General features: G+C 38.8%; 2 protein-coding genes across 4 annotated transcripts in view; both read left to right on the top strand.

The window, feature by feature from the left end:
- The window catches only part of stard13b (StAR related lipid transfer domain containing 13b), a 60,042-nt gene that overhangs the window by 4,593 nt on the left and 32,077 nt on the right, over positions 1-23,372 (top strand). For 2 of the 3 annotated variants that reach the window (XM_068316470.1, XM_068316469.1), the window contains exons 3-5: positions 4,818-4,961; positions 6,030-6,173; positions 11,879-11,912. In XM_068316470.1, the coding sequence (XP_068172571.1) occupies positions 4,818-4,961; positions 6,030-6,173; positions 11,879-11,912 (322 nt within the window). Of the gene's footprint in view, positions 1-4,456; positions 4,710-4,817; positions 4,962-6,029; positions 6,174-11,878; positions 11,913-23,372 lie in introns of those variants that run through there. The other variant, XM_068316471.1, reaches the window with a different exon arrangement.
- LOC137596165 (adenosine 5'-monophosphoramidase HINT1-like) lies at positions 16,399-16,993 on the top strand. The gene has a single exon (XM_068316472.1). It carries the CDS (start codon positions 16,438-16,440, stop codon positions 16,819-16,821), a length of 384 nt encoding a protein of 127 aa, XP_068172573.1. The 5' UTR covers positions 16,399-16,437; the 3' UTR covers positions 16,822-16,993.

Below are 23,372 nucleotides of genomic sequence, written 5' to 3'. Positions count from 1 at the left end.
CAGATTTGGCTCAGGCATGAGTCAGAATGGGGCATCTGTTTCTTCCTTTTTTTTTTTGCCTGATTCTGGGGTTTAATTAGGAGTCTACCTCTCAAGATCGTCAGTTTGTTATACAAATTACCGTTTTCTTCATTTGCGTCAGAATATCAAAACTTTAACCCACAAATATTAATGAATAAATTAATTGAATTTGGAAAAAAGGTCTAATCATCCACCAAGTCCATTTCTTGCTCATGGAAATTTCAGAAGTGTTAAGTTTGCTATCTATAATTTTAATTAATAGCTTAGTACAGTTTTGTGTGGCCTTAACTCCACACTGGTGCGCTCTGAATATACCCAGGAAAATGGAAGCAAAACCTATAAAAACATTTGACATAGGAGGATTTTGTTGAATTAAAGCTAATTTCTTTCAGCTTTTATTATAAATCTTACATGAAGGGGAGAGTTAGAGCACGCATTACAGGACTATTTAATCATTCATTCATTCATTCATCTTCCAAACTGCTTTATCCGCCATAGCAGGTTGTAGCTGGCGTCGCACCCGGAGTTTCCCCTGCCTCACGCCCTAAGACAGCTGGAATGGGCTCCAGCTCCCTGTGAGGACTAGTTAATGTGTGTTTTAATTAACAAGTCATTATGCTTGTGGGCTGCTTTCAGGAGTGACCCACTTTTTATAATTTACTTTTTTAAAATTTTCATTTTCAAATTGTAAACTAATGTTCAAACTTTTGATTTTTATTTTAAACATTAGTCATAAGTCAAATATTTTTATTTTAATTTCCTGCTTGGAAGCTTCATTTTTTCCCTATTGGTGACCGCAGGTGACCCCTGATTCCTCAGAGGTCAGGGGATTGGCCAGATTTAGGTAATTCTTTAGAGACTGAAAAAGGGACTCTCCTACAGTGCTGGTCTGTCAGCGACGCTGTGTGGTCAGTAAGGTCACTACCATCTAGTGTAGTTCATTAATTCCTCACAAATTTAGGGAGAATGTAGTATTATGTGATTTAGTCAATAGCTTTAAATGTAGTAGAACTCCTATGGGAGGCCTATTACTGAAATATGCCATGGTATGATGTGATCATGAGGGACAATACTCTTTAGTTATGGATAGTCAGATTTGTTGTGGTCCCACTTAGTCTTTTCTCCCTCAAAACATTCTTATTCAAACCAAGCTGAATCAAGGATGGGAAAACTACCTTGTGTTAAATTTTCTGGGAATTTCCCTTCAAATATTTTTGTTGCTACTTCAGTAAAACAGTTGTGCATCTCAATTATGTAAGTAGATGCATGATTTGATATAGAAATGATTGGGTGAAATCAGGTCACAAACAACATTGAATGACCACTGATTATAAACACACATGGTCATATCACTCTAGTGTGTTTTACAGACATTTATAAGGAGATTTTGAAGCCTGGAATTGAATTAATAACTCTATTATCTGTAACTTGGTTTCAACAAGTAAAAATCCAAATTTGAACAGCATGATGAAGCAATGATAAAAGTCATAGGAATGACCACGGCCCCTATTACAACTTTCTGGACAGATTTTGGGGATTTTCTAATTCAATTTAATATAATCTTAGAGTTTTCGTATCATTGTTGTATTATGCGTCATGTTTGCACATGCAAACCATTTTCTTTATTGGATATTTATGAGTGGTTAATTACAGTTTAGAGAGCATGATCAGAAATATTATCAATTTTTCTTCTAATTCAAACTTCAGTCTTGTGTTAAGATCATGGTTTTATCTGTTTACTGACAGCTAGGAAAAACATCTGTAGACAACACTTTAAATTTATTTAGTTTTCACAAGCAGCATATAAATATTCAAGTAGTGTATAACATCTTGTAATGCAGTTGTAAACAAAGATGAACTGTGTAAACAGATCATGAAGCATGTCTTTGCAGGAGGTTATAATTGTTGATACATAGTGTTTAGTTACTGCAATTTTATACTGAATCAAATTCAGTGAAATTCCATTTCATTTGTATTGCACCAGAGCATAACAAAAAGGCAAGACAAGACAGTGTCCAGGTAAAGCAAGGAAAGACCTGCAGAACCCTTGAGCAGAAGATCACAGTAGGCGTCCATCTACTTTGACCATTTGGTTGGAGAAAGAGAGAGATAGCGTGAGTCAGTAACATAGACACGAGTTTAAAAAAAATTAAGACAGGCAAAGACAGAGGGAGAGAGTGACGGAAACAATGACATAGAGCAGGAGGGAGAGGGACAGAAGGACAAGGCAGAAAAAACAGTAACAGACAGAACACAATGCTTTTACTAATCTATGCAGTGGTTCATACTATGAAGAAGAAGCTGCCGATGAAGCTCCTGATGCATTTAGGGATTTTAGAGCTGATATACAAGAAATACTGAAGCTGCAGATGCTAATGGTAGCAGTGATGATAATGGTTGGACCAATGAAGGGAGTAGGGAGCGACAGTCACATGTCCAAGTTCTGCAGCTCCATGGACAGAAGGACCTGTAGACTGAGAAAGATGGAGGGAAAATAGGAGAGCAAACAACTATGGGAAGAAAAACAGTTACTGATGTGTATTTATGGAATGTGGATATACAGATAGATAGTTGGAGAGGGAGAACCTGAAGGTGTCATGGGAGGTTCCCCCAGCAGGTTAGGCCTATAACACCATGGCAATTATATGGGTTATTTACAGGCTTCATTGAAAGACAAAATTTCCAGTCTACCACTGAACATGGAGATGGTGTCAGCCTCAAAAACCCAATCGGAACTGGTGATTCCACAATGAAGGAATTCATAACTAAAAGCTATGACCCCAGCCTGCTTTCAGAATTTTCTTCAGAACCACTGAAGTGATCTTATATTTGCATACATTGTTGTGAACTTGTCACGGATGTGGCTCGGACCTAAATGCAATACCCCAGGCGAGAAGTTCACATTCACAGTTTAATAAGGAAAATCCTACAACAAATAATTAGAACATTCAAAATCCCAGAAAGAAACCCAAAAATTGTGTAGAGCAGGATGAGTCACCCACAATCTGGCAGCTAACTGATGTCTGAGCAGAGTTTATGTAGGGTGGAGCAGATTAGGGTGGAGCCTGATTGGAGATGGGAAGCAGGTGTCTGCTGCAACTCAGGTGACAGGAATGAGTGGATTAAGTGGGAGTGAATTCAGGATAAAGAGGACAGGAGGGAATACTGTAATGACAGAACTATGTATTTATTCTTTCTATACTATATGAAATCCTGCATCAATCACATTCTGGGAAGTGTTGTCACAGAAATTATGATTTTACTGTGTCAAACACTCGTCATGAGAAATCCAGCAGAAGGTCCACTCCTATGTGGATTTAAGAGTTCATTCTGGGATTCTTAAGAGGAGCCAACGTGATGTTGTCAGTGCAGTATGTGTTGTGTGTGACCTTCTCCAGGACCAGGCAGGGAGCATGATATCTCACCTCTCTGTCAGACGGACACTTAGGTCAGATTGCAGAAGAACAACGTTAATTTATGCTTTGGTGACTGAGGTTTATCCTGCTGATTTATGATTCTGGACCTCCAGATCCTTAGACACAGCTCCTGTCTGTAGGAGGATGGTCTATTTATACTAACGGTGTGTCTGGGGAGTAGTGAAATCCAGTGCAGGGAATTCCATTATGGTTTGTATGGCACACATGCCTAGAGTCATCCTTCTTTGCTCTTTTGCCCTGGCTGAGATCACATTTCCATGTGTGGCAGCAGAGTCCACTGATAGAGTATCTGCAGTTTACAAGACGGCTTCAGTTTGACTGTAACGCTTTTTGAATTTAGAGCAGCATGTTAAAATGAAGGATGTTCTCATCTTATCTGAAAGTCAAATCTATAAATGAATCTGGAAAAGGGATTGGAAATTACCCCTCAATTCAGTTACTTTTACTGCCATGTTCAAAATTCTCATAGTTCGATGCTTATAAAGGTAAAGATCAAGTGTTAGCAGGTCACCTTGACATTAATCTCTATTTTATGACTGAAAATTATTGCTGTGAATATAGCAATTTGCAATTTTACATGACTCATAAATGCTGAAATTTAGAGAAAAAAAATCTGAAAAAATGGATAGAAGTACCTGAAAATTGCGTTAAAACACCAAAATTTTGTTAAAAGAATCGAAAAATCCAGGTAATATGTCACAATTATTTAATTAATCCATTTGTGACTTCAATCTGTAATTAGATAAAGCGTGTTTAATTTTTTTAAACAATGCAGGTGAATACTTGTATTCAAATAAGCAAGTCTGGTAGACACACCCCTGAAAATTTAAAAAAAACTATTATAATATCAACTAGCGGGAACCCGTGGAAATTCCACGATGAAACTACAATATTGGACTTAATTTGTTTTCTTTTTTTTCTTCCCCATCACAAGAAAACAAACCGCTGTGTCTGATGAAGCTGTAACAGCTCTGTGTGTGGGATGAACGCAAAGAAAAGCCACTTTGGCGTTACAGTCTGGCCATCCGGGTAGACGCCAACTTCGTGAGTTCAGTCCTGGTGAATAAAGCATCGGGGTTCCCCACATAATAACGTGAGGTCCGACCCAAGGAATACAAACCGCTATATTTGACAAAGCCAAAACGGCTCCATAAGTGAGAGACATGGACAAATGTGAAGACCAGAGCTAACTTGGCTAGAGGCCCGAACTTCCGGGTAGAAGCCGGAAGCATGACAGTGTGAGGTTTTCAAGTGAGCTTATTCAAATATATAGGTGGGGGGATAGCCTGATATTGGCTTGATTATCAATGATAGCAAGAGCAGCTCTGCATTACTCAGTGTTTCCCTGATTATCCACAGGAGGCCCCACAGGTGCAGTCCCCCTGGTCGGAGTCTATGACCCAGCTGATGAGGAAACTGGACCAACTTAATCTAGACATAGAGGAGGCTTTGAGTGCAGGCTCCTCCCCCTCCAGCACGCCCTGCACTGCCCGCAAGAAACAAGTGAGTCTGTTTGAATTGGTTTCTCTCTCATCCTTTGATACAAATTTACTGCACGCCTCCTGCATTTTGGAGCAGCATGCAGATTGACTTCATTGGTATGGGAACTGTCACGGTTGGTACTGTACACATTCCTGTCAAGCATATGCTGCATACTTGGTCATGCTTGCAAACTTCCCTAAATCAATTTACCGTGCTCTGTGGAGAAAATCTCCCTGCTGGATTATTCAGACCTATGAGTAACAGGTGTCTGCCAAAATTTTATGATATGGTCAGTTAGAAAACGTTTCCCACATTAGGTATACATTCAAAGAAGGTCTCTCAAATCAAGCGGTGCTAACCCATAAACCCAATGTCTGAATGGAGATTTATTATATCACTCTGTTGGCGACACTATGGGCTTTGTCAGGCCATCTCATAAAGTCCTCCTGACTGTTCTGTTTAATGGTGTAGGTCTGCAGCTCTCAGATGTGATACTGGAGTGTACAGTGCTTTAGCTGGGTCAGAATGCTGTGGCAGGAACAGACAGCCATTGTGCTTTTGAGGTTACGACTGGGACCAAGCAACCCTGTTCCTAAAAAGGGCTCTTCTCATGGTGGCATGTTTCATGAAATATCCCACTAGAGTTAGCATTCGGGAACAAAAGTGCTCTTTCGGCGTCCATATGTATGTTCTGCACAGAGGAGCTATTGTGTTGAAAGGAGTTTGTATGATTTGGTCCATTAGGAATGGTTGAGAGAGGCTCACATGCCTCCCAGGCATCTGCATAACCATCCCAGGCATTCACTATTACTTGCTTTAACTAATGACAGGCGACTGGGCAAGACAAGACATCTTTACTGGGATATCTGACAAGGTCACAATCTCTGTCCTCTCAAAAGAAGATCCACATATACAGGGTCCTTTGTGTATCTCTGTCAAGCTGAATTGAGAGTGGAGATTTCACTTCCCCAGCAGTTGACCTCAGCCTCTTGTTTTCTTTTCCCCTGGCCACCGTTGAGACCTTCTTGTTCAAGCCTGTTGGGACGAGGCAGACCCACAGTCTTGATTGCTGTTGTGATGTTGTTGCAGTTCGGTGCAGTTTCAAAGTCCACATCAAACCAACCCCCACGCAACTGCATTCGCCAACAACTGGACGGAGAGGAATGTCCAAGCCAGGACAGGACTTCTGCTTCACGCAGCACCTCAGCGGGAACCAAAGCCACCAAGAAGACAGTAAGTTTCTCCAAGACCAATCAGCAAATATTCAGAGTCACATAAAATCATTGTACTGTATGGCAGCGTATTGTTTATTTAAGTTTCCACTCAAGCTTAGCAATTAAATAAAATATTATATTCTCATCTTCATCACTGTGAGCTGCTTTACTCCTTCAGGGCTCCTCAGCTGGTGCTTCATGCTCTATTTTTTTCATCTAAAATCTGGCTTTAGGATTTTTTCGTGTCTATCATAACATGTTTATTGACTGCAAGAAGTGTTTATGACTTTTAATTAAAATTTAAGTTTTTAACCTGAAGAAAATCACTTAAATCTGCAGCCTTTTTTGGTCATAGAGGTTCATCCGACATTTACCATTTCCACAATCATGGGATCTTAGTTTTTATGTTGAGTGATTCCTGCTGAATGTGTGGTCCACAGCACTGTCATGCTGCCATACACCTCTGGAGTGGTGAGTTGGTGGAGTCTGAACACCATTTAAAAGATGGTGTTCACCCACCTGATTTAGACAAACAAGTTCATAAAACAAAAAAAATGTGGTTTAAACTTTTTGAAAATTGTTCTGTATTTGCCGAAATTTAAAATGTTATGTTACAACCCAGCTTGTTTAAAGAAAGTTGCAACATAAAAAACAGATTTTAAGGTTTTAAATAAAGTTATTTAATGAACCAAGGATTACTCAAAAGGGGAGTTCCACAAAAATAACATTAGGGCCAATTGATGCTGTTCAAACAAACAAAGGAATATTACCAAAAGAGGACTTCTAAGAATCTGGAATTATCTTTTAACTAACTCTTTTTAAATGAATGCATTCATTTGTTAGATTTATTTTCAAATTCTATTTTCTTCCTGAAAAAACTGATTGAATGTTCCCCCCATTCATCATTAATAGTTTTTTTATGCAGTTTAATGTGTTTACCTCCAAAATGCTGAGGGGTTAAAGCATAAAGTAGTAGACAATAAACATACTGAAGTGAAGCACAATCATCTAAATTATACTTCGGGGCAGTAAACAGTACAGTACTTATATTGGTCTTTGGCTATTCTAAAGATTGACAATAGATTTTAATTTTCACTGCAAATGTATATTGGTTTCACATCAGTTAAAAGTCTCCTTGAGTATTAATGTAATCAATCCTGAAGTAATAAACATATGAATCTCTGGTTTATATACCTCCGCACACAATTCTTGATCATTGTCTTGAAAAAAGGAAAAAATTCACACATTTTTTTGAGGGGATTTTTTTTTTAAAGATAACTCCATCACCAGTCAGCCAAAATTCTGACATTCTGTCCTGAGTAGTTGCCCCTTGGTCTATATCTGTAAATATTTGAGGTTTGCATTCGGAATAATCAATTTAGGCATTCTCAAACAAGCAGGACTCACTTCTGCCGGCCCAACCAAGTATGAATGAGGTGTGAATGAATAATAGATCCAATGTAAGCGACTTTGAGTGTTCAGACAAGAAAGCGCTATATAAATCTAATCCATTATTATTATTATTATTATTATTATTATTATTATTATTATTATTATTGTTATTGTTATAAATGTCACTATTCAGCAGCACGAAAGGAAACAGACAACTGGGAGGTTTCCAGAATGCCGAGTGGGTTTAACTCAAAGCCTTTCAGCTTGAGCTTTGATGACTCCTCCACAGAAAGATGGCAAACAATCTGCTTGTGAGAGCGTCTCTTACACCTTCCAAATCATCTAGTTACATTACATACTATTTAGGTGTGAGACAGAGTGGACATGGCAGATTATTTTCTCTCATGGCAATAAATGTAATTCAATTCACAGAATGTTACCACCTTTTTTTTTGGCAAGCCATATCTAACACTTTAAAATGTCAGTAGCATCTGTTAAAAATGGCTTGAGGACAGCTGGGAATGTTGGCATATGTTAAAGATGACCATTTTGACTTAAGTGAACTAACTTTGAGTTTATGAGGAGATCACATGTCAAATATTCCTATTCTTATTCTTATTCACCTGTAAATTGGATGAAAATTAATGTGGTTGGTAAGTATTGTTTACCAACCACAGTGTTTTGAGTCAGTAGCTGAAATATCTGTCAATTTTATGGAAGTTTTTGCGTTGATTATAAAAAAAAATTTGAAAATGAAATAATTAAAAAAAAAATTCTGAATCCATTCCTTTGTCTGAATTCTGTCCAGTACTTACTTGGTTCATTCCTGTTACTTGCTTGAAACCCACCAAGTTCTTTGAAAAAACACTAGTTATTATTAGTATATGTAATAGGTAGGTCGTTAAAATATACAATATTTCAGTTATTTAGGATATTTGAATGCAGCCAACTTCTTTTCAATATAATAATAATCTAGGAATCGATCTAGAAGGGTAGACTTTATACATTTCTCAGAAATATCGATTGAAAGATGGCACATATACTGTCATATTGACTAATAATTATAACTAATAATAAGCTTTCTCAGAATATTCAGTGTCTCTATGAGGCTACAGCCTGAAGTCAGTTAAGAACATTAGTAAACATCTCCCCACCAAAATGGAAATAAAGATATTCAGTATAAAGTCATTCTATTTCTTTAAGTCTGTCCCCTAGGAAAAGTGTGATGTGGGAATGTTTCCCAAAACACACGAGATGAAATCCCAACAACACGCCGAGACATTTTCCTCTGGCGCTCTTACATAAGAGCTTCGGTGTCAGTAAGAAGCTTCTGACAGCAGGGAACAAGAATGCAATACAAACTGAACCATAGTATCCAAGCCTAAGCATAAACAGGTCCCGTGTGTGAGCATTTACTTCCTGTATGAAGCAGCTGAGGGTTGTTTTATTGAAGTATCTGGTAGAGGTTTCTGGCACATACCTGCCAACCTCTGACTCCCGCTCACTGTATGATCTGTAAAAGCTGGAATTCACCTCATATCTCTATCAACCCGCTACACATCACGCAGGCGGAACTAATCTCAGCTGGGATGTGTTGGGTATTAACAAAGATTTTGTCTTGCAGGAGAGAGAAATTTAATAATCTTTATCAATTCTTTTATGATTGCTACAAGGAGATGGTATGCACCCTTTCTCAACAGATACCAACCTCAGCCATTGTTTTATAATGTAAAAAGAGTGCAAAGACCAAAATTAAACAAAGGTGAAAGAAAAATGTTGACTTAAGGCCTATATTTTCCATTAAATTTATGTAATTTTATGAAGTAAAGGGTTACATAATAAAGACATCATCAACATATAGATTGGTTTTCCAGATGCCTCACCTTCACAGAAGAACATGAATTTCTTTGGAAACTGAAGGCCGGCTGCAGGTTTTGTAGAACTGGTAACCTTGCACACTTTCTGTCATCTCTGTTGACTGAAGCAATGACTAATTTCATGCTGTTATTCTGTGCCGTTTGTGGCTGCTACTCTGAAGAAAATTAGGATTAATTAATTTTAGTTGTTCCTTCTGCATTGGTGCAAACAGTAATACCACTTGGAGCCAGTATTTTGATAATTGAACAAGTACATTAAAAAAAAAAGTATTTTATGATTTATTTAAGCCGTCTTTATACATGTTCTTTTGTGTTTGAAAGAATTGTTGATTAAACAACTTGTCAAACGGTAGGAAATTAAACCAAAGTCATTTTGATGAGCAATTTGTCAAGTGCAGTACCTGACATTTATTGATCATAACTTTTAACTATGAGGATTTGCTGTTTCTTTGAGTTTTTCTCAGTTGTGGAGACAGATTGAGAAAAACATCATATTGGATCCTATAAATGTAATGTGAATTTCCTATTTCTTATTTTTTGACATCATAATTTTAGCAAAAAAAATATAGTTAACTGTTAAATTCTTAAGGGAGTGAGTGATAATGGAAAATACTTGTGGTGTATATATGTGTGCCCAGAATTGATCGAAACCTTTCTTTTCGGCATATCTGTTTAATACCAGCTGTACTGTATACTGTGGTCTGTTATTGGTCATTGGAGATAAATTTGGGTTGAGGACTTTTAATTGATGTTGACAGAGATGGCAATTTGGACTAGTCAGTCCTATAACAGCCCTGTTGACTTTCAGACAGGGTGTCATTTGTCCTGGGTCAGCAGTCATCATTCACCTACACAGACCTGCCACTCCATGTAAACATCCTTGTTGGTGTAAGCAAATCGACATTTTTCCTCTGACAACAACCCTGAAAGAACTCTGTGCTGCTCTTGTATGACGTGTGTCACTTTTCCTGACCTGCAACCTCTGATGTGTGCCCATCATCTGACTGAACGAGGGCAATCATATCTTTAACAGAGATGGTTGAGATTAACTGGGATGAAATGTTTTCTCTGTCTGCTGAGTGAGAGAGATAGAGCGAGATGTTTTCAAGTCTCTGAAACCTTTTCAAGTCGGCATGTCTCTCCTGGGGTCCGATATCAGATTTTTGGTGAGCTGATTTTTCACAGGTTTAGATTTGAAACTGGTTCTGAAGCCAGTCCTTGGAGAATAACTTATCAGGCCCAAAAGACAGGCCTCTCGCTCTCTCTCTGTTGAAAGACACATTGAGTGTATGATTTTTAGTGCACAGACATAATGAGCTTCTCTCTTCCTTGACTTTTAAGGCAGACTTTGAACTCTCTGTCGTGTTTAGATTTTTGAAGGAATTCTGCCAGACTGTGCCAAATCTCACAGTCAATAATGAGGGATACATCAGTGACTGCACCTCATAGCTTTCAGGGGGCCCCACTCTTATCTTTCACGTGTTAACAGAGGTGAAATGCATGCATGAGTGTTTGAGTTACACTTTTATGACCCTTTTTCCTGCTTACATTCCTATTATTTCTCCACTGAGTAAGATGGTGGGGCCACCTGAACACCTTTGGTGGTTCAACACAAGAGACATGCCAAGAATTTTATGGGTTTTTCAGAAATTGACAAAGATCATAAAACATATAAAAACCCAGATTTAACAAAGGAAACCACCTGTTTTATTTAATCCAACCAACTTTTTTGTTAGGTCGGTCATCTGGCCAAGTCCTTCTTTACACCACAAGTGGTTCTGCTGCCATAGCAACACTGGAGAGGTTATGGCCCTCATTGAACATGTAATCCATGGCTAACTTATTGAGACCGACTTAACATTTAACCTTTGCAGATATGTGGATATAAAATTTGAATCAGCACCATGAGGGCTGATGGCCGATAGAGCGTCGCAATGCAAAACAAACAGCTCCACAAAGAGTTAGGAGGTTTCCTACTCAGGGGAAAACAGAGGAAAACAGGGAGAGCAAACAAGACCGTAAATCAGACCAAATGGGCACAGGAGGGAAATGGAGGGTAAAGAGGACACAATTCTGACTAGACCCCATCAAGAGCACACTTTGTCATCTGACAGTAATTTTATTACTTGAAGAATAGACCTCCATCTCTCAATTTCTTTATTCAACACACTATGGGTCACCTTCTCATTGTTTGTCCTCACAACCCATCTTATTTCATGTAAAAGTGTTGTGCAGAGTGCAGAGACTGATAAGAAATACATGTAATCTGATTAACTGACCTGATGTCGCTGACATCACATAATTAATAATTTGGATCTCATTTCTCTTTATTGACATCGGAATTTTGCTTTGAAATTACAATATGGTATGTTGTAACAGACATTTGGACATGTATTCCCAAGTGAAATGGAGATGAATCAGTATTACTGATTTTGTTGCTTCTTTTGTTTTACAGATGTTCAAAAAAATGACTAATGCAGCAACTATAGGTAAGATTATTTTTTTCCTTGCTCTGTCCTTTGTGTTGATTTCACCAAACAGATTGTAAAGTCTTGACTTTATTTTCATTTATTAAATTCTATTTGTCTCGAGTTTTTGATGGGCTGAAAACCTGTTTGGGATATTTATCCTCCTCTCTGCTGAGTTCATACTGGGATAGCACCCAGCAATAAATACAAACAAACAAATATGCAAATCCACTAACCCTAGTAACTTAATTCTTATAATATGATAACATAATCATGGAGTTCGGTGAATAATATTTAAACAGTACTGTAAAAGTACTGTTCAAACCCAAACATTGTTTGCTTATTTACACTATATTAAATTAAATCATTTTTAGTCCCCTGGAAGTGAACAAGAAAGAGAGATAAGAAATCAAACAAACTTGTTTTTGATAAATCATTACATCTCACTCTATATCACATAACCTCGGTTTAATAAATGCTTTTATGCCAAAAGAAGGGGAACCTTTTTGCTGAAGCATACAATTGAAACGCTATTGTTTTGTGTTCTACTACATGTCCAAAAGATTGTTGTTTATTGAGAAAAGTGTATATGTGAAGTGGTTTTGAAGTTCATGAAGGGCATCTACAGTTCCAGCTGTACTGCAACTGAAACAGCTGCTGTTTGGTACATCAGGATATTCTCCCTATGGCTTGCTCCAACAGTGTGTCCTAACTTATGTTAAGCGCCCAGACAATGCTAATGAGACTGATGGCCACAGGTGTCCCCAGGCTGCCCAAGTGTCCAAGCATAGCCTCTCATTTTAAAAGCTGTCTATTTATTGGTCACTTGTCGGGAAAGCGGTTTAAATTAGGCTTGGTGCCAGATCATTGTGTCTGTTTTGCTGAGGGGAAATATTTGAGCTGGTGTGGTGTGGTTCTTCAGGGGGGCAGTTGTGAGATTTGGGTAGATGCCATTTTAGGCTCAGGTTGCACTCTCACATGACCTCTCTTCTGCATGATGGTACCACACAAGTGGACATTATGGTCTGGAAAAATTCCATGTCACTTTTATGTGGTCTGTTGGTGTGTATGAGATATGCGCTGCTCATTCCTGACTGTAACCCTTGGAAACCTGAGTGTGAGACCTCCGTGAATAACATCAAGAAGTTTGTCAACAAGGCACTGAGGTCCTCTTCACTTACATTCATCATTACATTTTACCCATATGACTGTCATAGCAAGCTGTACATTCAGCCCCATGCTTGGATACAGTATTTCTCAACTTCAACCATCAAGCAAATGAAATCGCCTTGTGTTTTTCATCTGACTCTAATTATAAAGTGACTTGCAGTGAAATAATTTATGAAAGACAAAGCTGGCAGAGAATCCACACATTAGGTGTGATATTCCCTGTTTGTATTTTACAACTGGGCTGACGAGACCCCTTTTATGACGGGGATATGGGGCGACCAGATGTTCTCGGTATCGACCATAACACTCTCCACCTCATTAAAAAGACATTGTCCAGGAGAGAAAAGCACATTCTTTTGGTTCATATCCAAAATAGCAAAGCACTAGTGAGAAACCCGTTGGTATTTTGTGCTATAATTATGCAGTGTTTTTTTTACTGCTCTTTTATGGTCTATACATTTACTATCAATGCAGTCGTCACCATTCCCAAAAAAAAGTGCCTCTCAGAAAAGTGACATTTAGGTCTTGTACCTGAAAACATGTTTGCAGTTTTTGATTTTAAGTAATTTCTTGTAAACATATACAATTCTGCATGCACCTTATCAGGTGGTTGGTGTACTATATCTTTGTTTGGATATTTTTTTCATTTAATTATTGTCAATTAGTCGCTGTTAAAATTTTAAATGAAACATTCCTTACTTTGTGTATCTTGTGTTAGACTTAGAGGTAAGATCGGGCCTAAAAAATCCAGCCGATCCCGAGGGTATTAAAGCCCGACCTGACCCAAGCCCGAGGGTATTAAAGCCCAACCCGACCCTACCTGACCCGAACGTAATTATTGACATTTTGAGCTGACCCGGCCCGAATTTCGGGCTTGGGTTCGGAATTAAGATCTTACCTCTACTTTCAGTGCGTATACGATTGGAAAGGTAAAGTGACAGGAGGTAGGTATTGTAGATGGATGTTTCTCATACAGCGCCTTCTATGTTTTACCTAAATTATTTATTTTATAAGGGTATTCCTTAGTTTAATACCCATGGATCGTTTGAGGTACATAATATATAAATATATATTTATTAAAAAGTTCGGGCCGGGCCGGATCTTAAGATCTTAAGCCCAGGCCGAGTCCAAAAAAAATCCAGCCCGACCCGACCCGAGCCCGAGGTTATTGAAGCCCAATCCCACCCGACCCGAACGTAGTTACTGACTTTTTGAGCCCGACCCAACCCGAATTTTGGGTCAGGTTTGGGTCGGGCTTGGACTCGGGCTCAGGCTTAAGATCTTACGTCTAGTTAGACTTGAGTCCAACTTCAGTCTCATGGGTCATGAATTATTGAATCAGTTTACATTTCACAATGGCCTGCTTGTTTATCATAATAAGCACTAACTCTAATAATAGGTACTGTAATACTAACAATGATAAGGATCAAAACAGCAAATTGAGTTTTCAGAAATAGTTTAGGGGATTTCAAATTTCCTACTTGCTTATTTAAGAGAATCTAAGTAAAAAAAGATATTAGACCTTTTGACCCTCTTGACTTGTTGTTTTGTTTTTCCTAAGGCTAAAAAACATAACATGGAGCTTTCTGCTAAAACCACACATGGATATACTCAGAGAACATTTGGTCTGCGGAGACAAAAAAGCTTACCGGCAAAATTCTCTCTCAAATGTTTATTTTCTGAAGGCATTACTCTGGCATTTTTCAAGTCCCTGACAGATGATGGGCCAAAAATAGCTTATTTCCTCACATACAGCATCATCTGAATGGAAATGGATTCCATACAGGCTCTATAATTGCAGTGCAAAAATGGCTATCTCTGGTGACAGGAGGGAGCTATGGTCACCCTCGAAACTACCTTAAGTCAACTGATGATAATCATAGAGGTAATGAATTTGCAGTGCAGCAGCAGAGGTACATGTCTGACCAGGTACCCGTCATAGACACAGGTCAGATAAGGAGGTTCCAACTGTCTTTGGAAATGTCTGCCTTAAAACGTGTATTCAGTTCTGGGAGGGCATGAGATTTTGCATTGTTTTGTAAACCTATTCTTGTTTCACAGAACAACAAACATTGTCATGGCGAAGTTAAAGGTTGACATAATCAAAAGAAAAGCAGATATACAGAACTCACTGACTTGCAACTTGCATAAATAAATGGTCATGAGATTCGTCACAATAAACAGCACATTTCCAGACAGCATTCTGAAGGAAAGTGATGTAAGTGAGGTTACTAGGTATGTGTATCTTTTGGTCATTTTCATTTTAAAATCCAATTCATAATCCATAATTTAAAGAACATATTTTCCTTTTTGTGGCCCAAAATAAGAGCGTGAAATTAAAAAAACAGGATTCATTTTTATTTCCTGTTTGAAAGAAACAGGAAAGAAAACAGAAATAACACAGTTGTCTGTGTGTCTGTGTCTATGTGTGTGTGTGTGTGTGTGTGTGTGTGTGTGTGTGTGTGTGTGTGTGTGTGTGTGTGTCTGTCTGTCTGTCTGTCTGTTTGTCTGTTTGTTTGTTTGTTTGTTTGTTTGTTTGTTTGTTTGTTACCAAGACCAGATCTGTTAATCTACTAAAACAAGCCTCCTATGTACATGCTGGTTTAGAGTTGAATAGAATGTTCAGTGTTTTAATGATAGAATGTCTAGTGTTGTAGTGGCAGAATGCTCATTGTTCTGATGGCGGAATGTCTGGTGTTGTAATGTTATAATGTTCAGTGTTCTAATGGCAGAATGTTCAGTGTTCTTATGCTGTGTGCTACAGGTAGCCTGCTGGTCCACCACATTTCACTCGCTACTTTAACCAATATCACATCTACAAAATCAAGTTTGTTTTTTTTAAATTCACCCTCCCCTCTTGTCTGCAAAAAAACCCCCAGAATGTCTTTTTTTAAAATTTTCATTGTAATATACAGTTTATTAAAATGAAAAGTCAAATGAGCACTTGTTTTTCATTTTTCGATATCTGATTCTGAAACACAACTCAAATTATAAAAGAAAAAAAAAATCATGTACCTTAATAAACGGTTCGTTTTTGTGAAGTGTATCCTTCCCAAAATGGAATCACGTATTTCCATGTCACAATTTTTAAGGAAGATCTTAAAAAGTGGTCTGGATTTACTGGTTTCTTCCCTGCTGCACGCACAACCCTCCCATCATGTTCATCAAAGTCATTGGCAGATAAAATAGCTGCTTAAAGAATTTACATCTTTTTATTTGCTGGCACTGCAGCAGGAGGTAAAATGAACTCTGCAGCAGCCAGAGGGGTATTGGAATGTTGGTGGTTCTACATGGTGTTTTTTGGTGAAGGATTGTCAATCTAAGGCTTCCTCCTCTGTGTCTGAGCCTCCCAACCAGTCGGTTGACCTGCGCCAACATGGCTGATGAAACGGACAGAGCGCAGAGCGCCAAGCCGGGGGAAGACACAGTATTTGGAAAAATCGTACGCGGGGAGATTCCTACAAAGTTCATTTTTGAAGATTTAGAGTGCGTGGCCTTCCATGATCTTAATCCTCAAGCCCCCGTTCACTTCCTCGTTGTTCCCAAAAAGCCGATCGTTCAGCTGTCACAAGCAGAGGAAAGTGATGCTGCATTGTTGGGCCACCTGTTGTTAGTTGCAAAGAAGTGTGCTGAAATGTTGGGCCTGTCTAATGATGGTTATAGAGTTGTCATCAACGATGGACGAAATGGAGGTCAGTCGGTGTACCACCTCCACATCCATGTTCTTGGGAAGCGGCAAATGGTGTGGCCTCCTGGTTAACCTCCTCTATCAGGCACAGACCATCCCTCCATCAATTTTGACATCTGTTGTCTGACAGCTGTGACACTTCACCTTTGACTTGGAAGTCTGTCTCATGTGAATCATGCATCAAACAAAACCTGAAAATGTCCATAATAAAATGGTCTAAGTCTAAATGAAAAAAAAAAAAAAAAAAAAAAAAAAAAAAAAAACATACAGAATGTGTGCTTACACAAATCTCTACTCTTATTGAATATGCTAACTTGCTTTCAGCATAGAAATCTCTTTGTTGTTTCTTTACAGTACTCCGATCAATCACTATCCTTGTTCTGTTATTCTTCTGTTCCTACCAGTTCGTCAAATTGTGTCTCATCTTGGGGATTTTTCCTGTCTGACATCAAGTCAGGATATAAGAAATGTATTCATTCATTCATTCATGTGAGGCATCATCACAGATTTGACTGTGATGAAAAAGCTGACAGCATGAAGAAAACTTCAAGCAGGTGCTGATCATTTGAATGAATAGCAGAGCTACAATTTAGCAGCCCTCTACTCCCGTTAATGCTGTGACTCAGTGCTCTCAGTATGAGACAGACCATTATGTATCCCATGGTGAAATGATTCTGCTGTTGGTCCCCAGTGAGTATACACTGCCATATACTGTAAATCACCAGTCCAACAATAGATGAGGCATTGGTGGCTATTATATAATAACTATAGCTGCTCATGTTGTCTTATCTGTTTTTGACTCGTGAATGTTCCTCAGCTGTTCCTAGAGTCCAGGCCTTCGGTGTCACCCAGGGTCACTGTGTGTGGGTCCAGACAGCTGCAGTCCCTCTCCTTGTCCTTCCCTGGAGGTCAGCTAGAGACCATAATATACACATTGTAAGGGGCATGGAAAAAAGGGGGACGTATGCCTAAGGCGTGATCAGAACATGTGGAGCAAGAGAAGGGTATTAAGATTTTTCATCTTTATGCAGGTTATCATATTTCCCTGGTGTCTACTAGATTCTGGCCTTGGTACTAAATACTGACTGACTAAAACAATCCTTTTTTTTTCCACAAGTAACTGCTCTTCTAGTTGTACAAAGAATGTCTGTACTTCTGCCATCTTCGGAAAATGTGTTCTATTTTTTTCCACACCAATTTTTGAATGTGGCTGAAGATTTTCATTTGCCGCATGACTTTTAACACAGACCTGGACTTTGAAAAGATATCAGTATGAAGCACATGCAGGCTTTAAATCCTTTAGGAAATCCATTTTCATAACATTGTCCCATTATTTTTCGCTCCCTGTCTATTCATTGCTTAACAGGCACCAGATCAATGACATCATGCGCTAAATTTATAAGCAAGTCATCATTTGTAGGTCCAGTTCAGACTATAAAGGGTGCTGTATGACGAGTGCATGAAAAATTCCACACATGGAAAGATGGAAAATGACTTGTGGTTTCCTGAGTGAAGAGGCCAGCTCGGCTATTTGACAGAGAAACGGAGGGAAAAAAGAAGCATGGTAGTATTTCTGGACTTTTCCTTGTATATACAGTAATTTGTCAAGGTTGCGAAAACACAAGAGAAACCATTTAGAGAAACCTGCTCTCAAATCTTTAAACATTTTTATTGCTGTTTCAACATTTTCTTTGTAATTACAGTCAACCACTATCATATATGAAATAACACGTGACATCATTTAATAATGCCCTCAAGGTATTCGTAGTACTGAATGAGAACATGATCAATGATTACTAGCATGTGTCATAATTTATTGCCCAGCACATATCATCTGGTTGATCCCGTCATTAACAGTATTGTGTGTTCAGAGACAATTGGTATCGTTTGCCAGGTTTAAGTTTTTTTAGTGAGAGGAAACAGGTTTATTGTTCTGATTCACAGTTATATCCAAATTGTCAATTAGAAACTGCAGTCAGTTACATCTTTCTCTGACCAACCAAGGTGAGAGTGTTCCCTCTCTCACTGTGTGTGTGTGTGTGTGTGTGTGTGTGTGTGTGTGTGTGTGTGTGTGTGTGTGTGTGTGTGTTTGCATTTGTGTGTTTATGTATCAATCTTTTTTTTTTTTTATGTCCCTGTGAAAAATTGTTCTGACCTCTTGACGATGCTATAATTTTTTTGGATCTGGTTAGTTAAATATAATTTAATGCCGTTTAATCTAATTTGGCTTAAATGTTGTGACCTTGATTTTAAAAAGTACATTTTGCTCATTGAGAAGAAATGAGAAAAAAAAATTACTTTTAAATTTGTACAGACTGTCTTGTCTGCATCACTTTGAGTCAAAAGAGAGGTATTTTTTAAAAATTCATTTTGGACAAAAGCTGAGAAGAATGATGGAATGGCAGTTACCCCAGTCATGGTTCAATGTTGTAATCTTGACCTTTTTGTGTGTATTTCTGTGGGCATGTTCTCCCCTTGTGTATGTTGTTCCCTCTCGGTGTCCTAGCACCCTCCCATGTTGTTAATTTCCATGGCATGAAACATGGGAAAAATTATTCTAAATCAATTTTTAAATTATTCTATAATTTTTAATTAAGTGTTAAATATTCAATAATTTTTTTTAATAATGTCCATCTTGGTATAATGAAATGAAAAATTCAACAAATCAATCACCTTCAACATTTGTGTGTGTGCGTGCGTGTGCGTGTGTGTGTGTGCGTATGCGTGTGTGTGTGTGTGTGTGTGTGTGCGTGTGTGTGTGCGTGTGCGTATTTTCCTTTCCTGTTAATGCTAAAGCTTTTAACTTGAGTACGAACACGAGGTTATTTCTTGAAAAAAATGGTGCTAACTTTGTAGTTCCTGCATACACACAGATACACATGTAGTATCCATGCCAAGAACATTTCCGCAGTGTTGGTTTAGATACAGTAACCACATTGGCTCTGTCACTGCCTTCCCAAATTTCCCACATAAACCACAAGATTCCAGATGTTTCAGGGAGGCAGAGAGTCTGTTCCTCCACTGGGCTCACGGACTCGCCTCCTTCCCTGAGTTGGCCAAGCACATGGTCCTGTGTCATTCTGCCCGGAAGGAAGACTGCAGGTGACCATGTTACTGGAGACCGACATAGTTGTACTGTAAGCTTTCACCCATACCTGGGTAACAAAAAAGGCAGCCCTCCATTAAAAGAGGCTCTGTCCTCGGGCAGTGTAGCACTACAGCTTTCTTGTGGTTTCAGGCCTGATTAATCAATTTGGCTCAGTAATCAAAGAGCTATCATGAAGAAAGGCAGACAAGACTTCCTGCATCCTCTCTGGATCACTGACTTTAAACGTTAAGGGCCCAGCAGGACCGGTTTGTATCTCCCTTTTGAAAGCAAAACCTGCACAGTACCTCCAGCTTATATAGCACATGCATGCATTGTTTAAAATAAAGAGATATTCCTGTTCAGAATTATTTTCTAGTTTGGAGGAACATTTTGGCTCAAGAACTTCTTTCCTGTGTTGCTCACTCAGCTTTTTGAACATGTGGTCTGTGTTCACACAGATGCTCATGGCTGCAGTTTGGTTTCTATTAAGCAGAAATGTTTTGCATAACTCGTTTGTTTGGAGGCAAAACAGCAATTATTTCAAATTGAGTGCCACACATCTGCATGCTTGTCATCACATCTAAAACTACAACACCAAATTCAATCATCATTTCAAGCAGGTTTCTTTTTCTCCATTGGTTTTAGTCAAACTCTCAACACTAGTTTCTCTCTTTGAATAAACCCCATCTTGAAATATAAACATGGACTTCCTGTTTAAATTTGTTTTAAGGAGGGTAACATCATGCTACATCAGTGCAAATGTATGTAGTTATCCTGTCAGCTGTGATTAAAAGTGATGAGATGTTGCCTTAGAGCAAACTCACATTACTAGAAAGGCCTGTAGAAAACAGACATAACATTTTATTGAAAATGAGTTGAAATTAATAAAACCCAAGCTTTTTTCACATTTGCTACCATTGACTGAAAAGCACTTAGATGAGGAAGTGAGTGAATGAAAAATTTACCTCTCTGATTAGATCCCTGTTGGTGTAATAGAAGCCAGGTGCTGGACAGTGAAGTAAATGTTTTTCCCATGCATTTCTGCGGGTAGTGTGGCCTTAAAAGATTCAGACTTGGCAGAATTACATGCTTTGTCATTCAATGAAACAATAGCTAAGTACGCTTGTCATGCCAGTTTTACATTCTTCAGGCCTCTTTATACAAACTTTGACCCCTGAAAGCTTTCACTACAAATTTCATGATTCCAAGATACACTTTGGAGATTTTGATTGTTATATAAGACCTTACTGCAGTGGGAAGATTTAGGTACACATGATATGAGAAAGTCTGCATGTTTTCTCTTGTATTGAAATTGATCTGTTTGAAAAAGGATGATTCTATAAAGAATAACTCAAAGGAAGATGCAGAATTAGTGGCCGATTTAATGGATAAGGAAGGAGGTTGGCTCCTCTTTCCCCAACCCCACAGTCTAAAGCCAGATATACACCACATGTCTGGCTCCTCTGGAAAAATGAACTCGACTCGGGAATATATGGTCAGGAAATTTATAGCACATGCCTGGGACGAGCCCTCAGGGGATGGGGGTGCAGGTGGAGGGGAGATCTCCCCATTCCCCGGTCCTTGAGCCTTGTTTCCATTAGGCTGGGAAGAGCAATCTCCCAGGCTATTCAAGGGGACCTGGTGTAAGACCTCCTGGCCAACAGCGTGACCCAATCACATAGACAAAATCAGTTTCTTCACATCTGAGATTTTCCCACTCCAACTACAGGACAACATTCCACATCAATCACCAGACAGCACACACACAAACTCTGGAATTTAGATATGTTCTTTACCATTAAATATGTGTGTGTTTATCAGTATGTGTTTATGAAAGAGGGGGAGGGAAGTGGTGAGAGCGTAGACAAAAAATAGAGCAGAAAATGTGTCAGTTTTTCAGGGAAAGCGAGCTCCTTCTAAAAGCTGCCAGGCCAAAACAAACAGCTGGGTGAATGAGGGAAGGGAAAACGTTCTCAAGCTAATTGATGTTTCTCCTCTGTGCATCTGCTATTACTTCCTCTGCCAAGTACTACACCGCAGAGTCGTCATCAAACCACAATAATGCTCACTGCAATGATGCTCCTCTTCGATGCAGGAAACTTTGTTTTTAGAGTAAAGAGGGGAGTGGTTACCTCTTTGATGATTCATGGCAACAGAGGTCAGAACCTTGCTGCCTTTCCTCCTCCATCACTTTTACTGTCGGCAGCTGACAGGATTGTCTGTCTTTTTCTGCCTTGTCAGTCACTGGGCCAGGAGACAGATACCTTGTTTACAACTTTGACAACTTGCACACACATTCATTATCTTGTTTTTTAACCCTCGTCAACAATTCTTCAACGACAGGATTAGTAAGGTGATGGACACATGAGGATTTGGTGACTGTTCAAGGATTCTTTGTCCAAAAGCTCTTTCCATTCTGTGTTCTGTTTGTAAGCCAACGCTCCATTTATATAGAGCAGAGTATTATTATCCTCCGCCATCAATGACGGGAGGAAGGGGATATAGGAATGCATTCCATCACATCTGTCTGTCTGTTGTCTGTTGCATTTAATTTCCAGAGTAGTCCTCAAAAACTGTTGAATAATTACACACACACACACACACACACACACACACACACACACACACACACACACACACACACACACACACACCTTTTGCTGTTTTTGAATGATTCTCAATTTTTGTGATAATATCCCATGGTTACAAACTAAGTGTAGTGAAATATGAGTGAAATTTGTCTCAGATAAGAATTTCTGGGGCATATACTGTATCAAAACGTTTCATACTGAGAAGGTGCCTGAGAAAATGCCTTGAATATTCATAACTTTAATGCTTTTGAAATTGACTCTATTGCATTCACCAACAATGACAATTAATAGGACAATCTTTAAAATTTGATGTCAGTCTTAAATGTAATGTGCCTGCATAAAAGCATCACTCAAATTTAATGTTTCTCTTGACTTAAATATGATTTGTTTCTGGATCTTGTGTTAAATGACAAGAATATAAATGACCAGATGTCATTCAGCCTTTCTTTTCTTGAGCTTTGTGGTTCACATGACCAGTGTAGAAGAAGGTGCTTGACTCGGCCTAACCCTGACCTGTCCTGAAAAGTCAGAGTCACATGAAACAGGTTCTCTCCAAGTGTGTGTGTGTGTGTGTGTGTGTGCGCGCGCGCGCGTGCCTGTGTGTGTGTGCGCGCGCGCGCGTGTGTGTGTGTGTGTATTGTCCTGCAAGTTGCAATTTAGCCTGGGGTCTGAACAAGTGGGGCTAAAAATAGCAACATGCTGATCACTGGGTAAAGGCTCCCTCCCCCAGACCGTAGCAGAACCTAAAAAGCATTAATGTTTGTTCACATATTTGTCATTCCTGTGATTTGCTGAACCTTGAAATAAAAGTGACAAATTCAATTTCATCCACATGTAATTGAACAGCTGTCACACTGAGAATTATGGGATGAATTCATGGAAATGGTGACCAATAAGTTTAGACGTTTTGCCTCTTAAGTGGGTAAATCATTGATATTTCTGTT

The sequence above is a fragment of the Antennarius striatus genome, chromosome 6, assembly GCF_040054535.1.
Source record: "Antennarius striatus isolate MH-2024 chromosome 6, ASM4005453v1, whole genome shotgun sequence".
NCBI lineage: Eukaryota > Metazoa > Chordata > Actinopteri > Lophiiformes > Antennariidae > Antennarius > Antennarius striatus.
The sequence above is the reverse complement of the archived record's forward strand: the minus strand, read 5'-3'. Positions and strand labels throughout refer to the sequence as shown.